We start from the raw sequence: 8241 nt of genomic DNA on the forward strand, positions 1-8241 counted from the left end.
AGCTACAAATCAACTACCCAGTCGATTTTCGCCGAATTTCGGTTGCGCCCAATGGGTTCAGCAAATTCAGATCCTGGGATGTGCTATTCTGAAGTGCAGATTTCAAGAGCGCACAGTTCAGAGGCCCCTGCAGTTCTTCTCTGCTCCAATAATCTTTCCAGTGATAGCTGTGTTGTTTTAGTCGCGCATTTTCTAAAGAAATTCAGTGCACTCACATGGCTTCGTAGAGAATTATTAGGAGCTGGCTTCTCTATGGTATGCGACTGTATGCACTGCATGAATTGGAGAGGCCCATGGTTTCAGGTTGGTTCTGCAGTGGTCCATCTCAATGCCAATGTACACGGATTGGCATGGTTTATTTAACCTGCTCGTCTTCGACTAGTAACCGACGGGTTCTTTCCAATCGCGACTGGTTTATTACGCAGCCCGTATATCCAACGGTGCACATTGAATCTGATTGGCGACCAGGAACAGAACATTTCTACAGTACGTTCCTAACAGAAAACAGTGGCAGAAGAAAAGAACCACCTTGACTTGTTTTGTGTTTGCCAGTAGGGAGCACCTCAAAACATGCCAGGAGTATATTTTAGTTTTCGACATGCAGGTGAACCAGACTGAAATTCAGTTCAGAAAAAAGCAGACATGGAGCTATTGAAGGGAAACATACCAGAACAACCGAAAGGTGGCTGAAGCAAAAATCAATTCAGGCATCAGCGTTGTTCTAAACTCGACGGCGAACAGCTTATGTCAATAATTAGATGAACCCGACAAGCAACTACAACGTTGAACAGGAAGAACTGGATACTAAGCACAAGTACGGGAGTCTATCTGTTATACAATGTTCAGCTAACTGAAATCTAAGTTTAGTCCTACAGCATTTAAAGGGTTAGATATCTAAGGACCATTCCTCTTTACTATACACGCGCGCATAAAGATCGGCATTAATGAGCGTCTCCACCACAGCAGCACTTGAAGCAGCCCTTGCAGCAGCAGAAGCAGCTGCGTGAGAAGCAGGTAGGGCACCTGAATAAACGGAATGTGAAGCAGTTCCTCAGCCCACAACAGCCGCAGCTGAAATTGCAGCTGGGGCAAGTCGGTTTTCGGACTCGAATACGGCAGCAGCAGTTAGTGGTGAAGGTTGTAGTCGTCGCAGTATTCATCCGGTAGGCCTTCTTTCTGGGTTGGAGGGACTGCATAATCTTCTTGAGCCTCATTTTCGTTGTGATGATCTCCATTTCACGGATGAACCTGGAGAGGTGGCGGATGAAATCAGGATACAGCTCCAGGTTGCAGTGACCTCCACCTTTGATCCATAGTGGATCATACGGCTCCCTTGCCAGTTTCCACAGCTCCTTACCATGTGACCAGTTCACAACATCATCATCTGTCCCCTGCAAACATCAACCGGTGTAATTTAGACAATATCTTCTAAAATTTAGCTGCAGGCAACCCTATGAAAAACTGTACACCATTTCTATGCAACATAAAGATGAATTTGGATGTATATTCACAGTCACGGTGTACACGGGTAATGAGTTCAGGTTTTTATGATTGTTCTGATGGTGTCCAGGAAAATTCAATCATACAAATCACTCAAGAAAAAATCATTGACCATACAAGTGATCTAGGCAAATTGAAAATGCCTATGAGCTGTGTCAGTGATGCATATGTATCATATGAACAAAATGTTATAGAAGTTGCTAATCGTAAATCCACATGAAGTTAGTGGACAATACAGGGGTAAGAACTAAGATACTAAACTTAAGGTTAACAGCAATTGTTCAATCTAGACCACTATGATAGACTTCACCTGATAGATGCATTGAGTGTTCAATTTGCTTAGTAATGAACTAATTTTACGATTTTATGTATTTCTCAAAGGCTGAAACTCCAAAGTCAAGAAATGGGGATTAGCATTCCTCGCTAAATGAGGCCTACCATTGATTGAAGAAGTGAAATTTGTACTATAACGCACGAGAAAGGATGAGAGCTATGCCTTGAGAGATTATATGAATGTTTGGATTACCAAGCAGTGGGCTGATTGTATAAATTTATATATTTCTCAAAGCTTTAGAACTACAAATTTGCAATTTGGGGAATATAATTGTTCATAGAATAAGGCCTACAGGCTACCATTGAAGATGAGAAGGTATCCACAATAATGTTAATTACTCAGCTTGATGCACAGTAACATAATCAGCTATGCCCATTCAGGTGCAGGGTGCAGACCAGAGTGGGCCTAGCAAGCTAGGTCATCCTCACTAACAACCTCAACTGAATATACTCAGCTGCAGGTACTAAGGTCGTAAGGAAATACGTCAATAACCAGAGGCCTTGGCCAGGGTATAGGAGGCTGAATCAACTCTGGGTATGTCTGGAGTTATGGTCAATTCATCCTGACACCAGCACATTTCCTTAGAACTATAAATTAGTAAGCTCAACTCCAACAAACTATGACAGACAAGCTGAGCATAGGATTCTTGTAAAAGCCTGGGAACAGGACTGTTTCTTGTAACTGGTAGCTTTCAGGCACTCCAATTTGGTCTTTTTGAGAACCCTGGTAAGAGTATGCACTTCCAACCAGCAACAAATAACTAGACTGAGCTGTAGATTTAAATAGGCCTGTGCAATTTTTAGGCCAGAAAAAGCCTGATCTTTGGGCCTAGTGCCCAGCCCCAGCCCACCTTGCACTACATGGCTGTAAATTTGGTTGGGCTCAGCCAAGCCAACATAAGCTTGTCAGTATGACAGGATGAATAGTGAAAGGCCAACCACCAGCCAGGTCAGGACTGCCAATGCCCAATTATTCTTTGGGTTACCAGGCTGAATCAAGTCAATGAGGTCCTACAGGAGCATGTAGTGAGGTTAACACATGTGCACAACTTGCATACGAGGGCACTATAACTGTTAGTGACACATCCCAGCCCATAAAAGGGCTCGTGTTCAATGGACGTAAATGTTGACTAGTTGAAGCAAATTGTGTATTTCAATGAAGACTATGTTTGTGACCTTGATAGTTTTGTTGTTTTCCCCTCTACCTATGTACTTTCTTTGCTCTAATAAAAGGGGTACATACTGCCTAAAATTTTTGGCTCAAAGAAAATTTTGATAAGCTAGGAACAGGCAACAAGGATGATGAACTGTCGTGCTAGGAGTAACAAGACTGCAAAGGAGTGAATCTGATCAAACATATTCCAGATATCAAATGGATTTTCTTCTACACACATTTTTGTTGTTGACCACCTTTAATTCCTAACCCTAATATTCAATATAACAGTTAGCTATGAAAAGCACTTTTCTACTAATGTATAATATTTATATGCTGTGATGAACTAGCTTGTAATGGGTAATGACATGAATACATGATCCAATACTACTACAAGTAATTGCATTAATTTAATTACTCCAATACATACACTGCTAATAGTAGAAGGAACAAGAACAGCACCCAGCCATCAGCAAAGATGCATAAGCGGTAAAATGTTCCAAACGATGGCACATATGCAATTAGTGCATGTTACACGATTACTTGTCCAAGCAGACAGCAAGTAAATAGAGAGGCTAGAAAACTTATTAGAAAACACTTACGTGAATAACGAGCACTGGGCATTTGACCTTTTTTATTTTCTTGACATTCTGCAGAAATAGGTTTGCCTAGGCATTAGTAAAAGCTACTGCTAAAGACACAGGAGGTGCAGACTGCGATAAGAGAAACAGCTTGAGTTATTTACTTTGTAAATGTCAAAGCAGAAAGTAAAGTTCACATGGCAAACAACACGGAGGCCTGACAGTATAGCGCTGTGGAGAACAACCCCACGCAATCTTGGCAAACGGGAGGCTAAATGTAATGTTGGACCACTGCCCACAGATTGTCCATACAAGATAATGTCTTCCTGGCTGATCCCATACTCAGTTTCTAAGCATTGGTAAACTGCTTCAATGTCTGCATATGTGTTCTCTTCACTTGGCTGCATTTCAAATAACAAACATAAGATTCATTCCTCCAAAATGAATTCCTTCCGAAAGAAAGCGAGTGTATGATAAGTACGACTACCAATGACCTGAAAGAAATACAAACTGTGGACGACATCTGACTTAACTCAAATGTGCATATAGCAATATACCAGTCAATCCAGTATCCAGAACATAATTTCAAATTCGAGATGAATTATCAGTGTACTGAATGCATAAAAAAAACCTTGACCAACCCAAGAGGAAATAGATGGCATGGCATATATAAGAAGAAATAGGCACCCAAATTCGAGTTGAAGAGAACTCGAACCTGGGTGGTGAGTGGTGGGGGTGTACTCCCACACCTCCCACCGAGCTAGGCTCAGTTCCTATAGTGTACTGAATGCATGGAATCTTGAAATACAAAATAGAAAAATCAAGAAAACATGGCTCCAATTTGCTTACCTACTTCTGAAATTTCAGGAATGGGGCAACATTAGTTCACAACTTAAACAAATGAATTCAGTTTTACGGCATATATAAACGGTAGTATCAAATAATTAGAGTAAATTTCATATAACTACAGATTTAAAATGATTTTTGCATTGAATTGGAAATGACATTTTGGGTCCACCTTCCATTGAGACAGAACTGACACATCCTGCCACATCAGTGAGATGGATGGAATGGAGTTCCATGAGGTCTGTCCTGTTGGAAGGTGAGCCCGAAATGTCAGATCCCATTTCATATGATGGGGTGGAACTGAACGGAATAAACTGCCAGAGTACATGTAGTTTCACAAAATTAATTCTTAAATCTGCAGTTTTTCAAAGCTTACCCGCTATTCCACCTTTTAGGTTTAGGTATCGTGAAAAGCGATACCTGTGAAGATCGTGCATTTCAGTCTATTACATAGTCTGAAAGTTTGAAATGGCATGGCTGAAAACTAAAGGGGTACACTATAATAGCTAGGTAAAAAAACATGGTGATAGTTACTATTTTCGAGTAACCTTTTAAGATGCATTGGCCATGCTGTGCCAGAAATGCATCAGTCAGGCATGGACCAAACCCTCTTCTGATGTAAATATATGTACTATGTTCTTGGAATGTGAAACTCGAACCACGTTTCTCGAGGTATCTAGCATGGCATGTTAGAATCTTAAGATTGAAAACTGCAAAACTGCAAACTCTTTAGTTAGGTAGATAAGATCATTCTGTGCCTGTGTTAGTCAGGAAAGGCCACTGAGATTTAAGCAAGTGTTCCAAACAACCAACCATCACTTTAAACTCAACTGTAGTATGTCGATGGTGTAATCTAACACAGTTTGCTCTAGATAAATAAGTTATTTTACCTTGCCAGTAGATGCTCCGTAGCCAGAGTAGTCGTATCTGCAATTATAAAAGTACATAGTAAATCACATCAGCATGTCCTGCACAACACACTTTTTATCTAGCTTAGAGCAACTCCAACAGCACATCCATATTTCACCATCCATATTCTCATATGGATTGCCATCTATAAAGATTCTCCCTCCATATTACTCCACCACTCCAACAGCACATCCATATTTCACCCTCTATATTCTCTCATATTTTTTAATAGTATTCTATAACTAACAATATATTCGCGGGTCCACACGTTTTGGTGTTTGGTTGAAGCCATGAGAAAAAGCGTATAGCTCACAATAGTGCTTTGTAAGTCAAAAAACATAAAAGCAGCAGAGTATGTTTTCACTAGGCCTTCTTCACAGCAACACGCTTGATCCTCGCCGGCAGCGAGGCTCGGATGGAGTGGCCCCGGAGACCACAAAAACGGAACGGGGGAAGGCTACTGAATCCACATGTGGTGCGATTTTTGCTGGATTTGCGCGGTGGAGTGCAGACAGAAGGGGCGGAGGTGCTTCCGGATGGGCTTTCCATTGATGAAGGCATGTGAGGCGGCGGATCTCTGGCGAGTATCTGAAATTGACTAAGGCATATTGTTTCAGGAGGTGAGACAGAGCTCAGATGAAGAGGAATCGGAAAGAGGCTCACTGTGGGCATCGAATCGAGCAGCGGCGGTCAACAGCATTGCCTTCCGTTGAGAGCAACTTGGGCAAAAAGGCATTGGCCTCCCCCTCCTCTTGCTGCTCTACCGCTTCCTCCGCGCCCTCCGCCTGCTGCTCTGCTGCTTCCTCCGCGCTCTCCGCCGCCGCCACGGCCTCTCCCTCCCATCCTCGTCTGCCGGCTCCTCCTCCCTCTCCGGGGCGGGCTGCGGCCGCGGACCACTTTGCCGCAGCCCGACGCGTCACTGAGCCTCGAGAGGGAGAGGCACCTGGAGAGGGGACGACAGGAGGAGGAGGAGAAACAGCAGCAACGGTGGGGAGGACGGGCATTCGGATGGTGGCGGGAGCGCACGGGCGAGCGACGGTCGGAGATTTGGCGTGCGGGGAGAGGGACGCCACATTTGGCGTGAGGGAGGCCGGATATGGAGTGCGCGTCAAAATAGTGAGCGTGATGGCGTCGCTGCTGGAGACCGGATTTTGGGTATTTTGGCTACCGAGTGGGATAGCGTGTGGGATGGAAGAACTCTTGGAGATGCTCTTAAGAGCACCGATGAAACTGAAAATACCAAACTATCTTCTGAAAATAAAGACTGATGCAGTTATAATTGAAGAATTATGGCAAAGTCAACTTCGACCAATGATATGCAATATTTTCAACAACAAAAAAGGTTAATTTAACATTTTTTCCTCGACAGGCATTCAAAACAATACCTCATACACAGCCATATCACCTGAATCTTCTACTGATATCACAATCTATATTTGGAAGTAAAAATGGCAGGAGGGCTGAAGAAGTGAAGATCACATCAAAATTCAAGACTTTAAAAAATTCCCCAGCAACTGAAAATCCCCAGGAAGAAACTAGAATAACTCCCTTCCAAATTCCTTACACTTAAGTAACGGCATGCTTTCGACATGCTAAATGAAACCGATACACGCAACACGGCATCAGTATTTTTCTCAGTAAATTTCCCCAAACCAATACTGTTTCTTCTTCAATAGCCCACAAGCACAGCCCCTCCAGGTTCCCAAAGTCCAGAAAATAGAAAGGAAAAGCATATCTGGCACGGCATCCTAACAAGAAATGCATCACACATTTACACCACACTTTCCTAAACAGATCAAGGAGCATAGCATTTGATTGAAACAGCAGACTAAATGCAACAACCAAAAATAAATAATGCAAGCCCACAGAGATGAACAGGAAGAACAATTCACCACTAACCCCATCAGATTGACCTTGAGATTGACCTTGAGCTGCACAAAGAGATCGTAGAGCTGGCCGAGGTCGGCGGCGTTGCCGTGCGAGTACAGCACGGTGAGGCGGGCGCAGGGGTTCCTGAAATAGAAGGCCACCACCTTGCTCCCCCTCCTGGTGTCGACGAGCAGCACGTCCATGGCGTTGTCCCGTGGCACTCCGGAGGCGACGAGGCGGCCGGTGGCCTCGTCCTTCCGGACGGCGTACGTCGCCGGCTCCGGCGGGAAGAAGGCGAACCTCGCCGCGAGACTGGACACCGAGCACCCCGACAGCATCGGAGGCAACGCTCACTCATCGACAGGGGCGGCAATGCGGCTGCTCGGAAGAGGACGCCCTCTCCTCTCCCCTCCTCTCCTCCCTGCGACTGCCTCTTTCTTGGCTGAGATGGATGAAACTAGGTCGCCAACGATCAAATGGGTCGAGCTGTTTTGGGATTTTTGGCTCAAATCGGATTCAAGGATCAAACCTTGGGGGAAATCTCTCGGTGAGTAATATAACGGAAGCTAAAAAGATTAGTTCTTGAATCTTGATTGGATCTCTCCAACGGACTCGAGCAAGAAAAGGAGCACCTTTCCCCCTTCCTCCTCCTATTGACAAAGAAATCCGCCCTGCTCAAAATCAAAGAAACCTGCTCACTCCATTGGGTGATTGATCATCAACATCTCCCGAATTTCACCAAGGAGATGCCGATTGAAAAACATCCAAGAAACGAATTTATATTGTATTGATCGCATGAGGGAGGGGTTTGGGAGGGTTTAGCGCAGCGGCTACCAGTGTGAAAACCGAGCAAGACGAAGAGCAGGAGGAGCAAGAGCTGCACAGCACAGAACAGCGCTAGAGCTCAGCAGCATTAGCCACGGCCACGCTGCTCACTGCCATTTATTACTCACTCACAGAGAGAGAGAGATGATGATGTGTCCGTGCAGCAGGGGTGCGCGCGTGTAGGGAGAGCAGTAGATGAAGCTGGAACAGAACAGCAGAAAGTGC

General features: G+C 44.3%; 2 protein-coding genes across 3 annotated transcripts; both read right to left on the minus strand.

Annotated features, from left to right (window-relative positions):
• Positions 1-687: 687 nt before the first annotated feature.
• On the minus strand, positions 688-8241 carry LOC133895918 (uncharacterized). Of its 2 annotated transcripts, XM_062336447.1 has the most exons (7): positions 8026-8241; positions 7721-7862; positions 7248-7633; positions 5304-5340; positions 3732-3968; positions 3589-3636; positions 688-1391 (listed from the first exon to the last, which is right to left on the minus strand). In XM_062336447.1, the coding sequence occupies exons 1-7, from the start codon at positions 8103-8105 to the stop codon at positions 942-944; spliced, it is 1380 nt and encodes a 459-aa protein (XP_062192431.1). In that variant the 5' UTR covers positions 8106-8241; the 3' UTR covers positions 688-941. The 2 variants fall into 2 exon arrangements, with proteins under 2 accessions (XP_062192431.1, XP_062192432.1); XM_062336448.1 differs by having other exon boundaries at positions 7222-7633; positions 7721-8160.
• On the minus strand, positions 5347-7215 carry LOC133895919 (uncharacterized). The gene is made up of 2 exons (XM_062336449.1): positions 5986-7215; positions 5347-5920 (listed from the first exon to the last, which is right to left on the minus strand). Exons 1-2 carry the CDS (start codon positions 6324-6326, stop codon positions 5686-5688), a joined length of 576 nt encoding a protein of 191 aa, XP_062192433.1. The 5' UTR covers positions 6327-7215; the 3' UTR covers positions 5347-5685.

Source organism: Phragmites australis, chromosome 16 (assembly GCF_958298935.1).
Source record: "Phragmites australis chromosome 16, lpPhrAust1.1, whole genome shotgun sequence".
Taxonomy (NCBI): domain Eukaryota; kingdom Viridiplantae; phylum Streptophyta; class Magnoliopsida; order Poales; family Poaceae; genus Phragmites; species Phragmites australis.

Excerpts from the sequence above, each read along its gene's own strand:
- LOC133895918 (XM_062336447.1), bottom strand. The coding sequence starts at position 8,105 with ATGCTGCTGAGCTCTAGCGCTGTTCTGTGCTGTGCAGCTCTTGCTCCT. Across the intron at positions 5,341-7,247 it reads ATCTCTTTGTGCAGCTCAAG|ATACGACTACTCTGGCTACG; the intron begins GTCAATCTCAAG and ends TTATAATTGCAG. Across the intron at positions 3,969-5,303 it reads ACGGAGCATCTACTGGCAAG|CCAAGTGAAGAGAACACATA; the intron begins GTAAAATAACTT and ends TTTGAAATGCAG.
- LOC133895919 (XM_062336449.1), bottom strand. The coding sequence starts at position 6,326 with ATGCCCGTCCTCCCCACCGTTGCTGCTGTTTCTCCTCCTCCTCCTGTC. Across the intron at positions 5,921-5,985 it reads TGCTCGATTCGATGCCCACA|TCAATTTCAGATACTCGCCA; the intron begins GTGAGCCTCTTT and ends AATATGCCTTAG.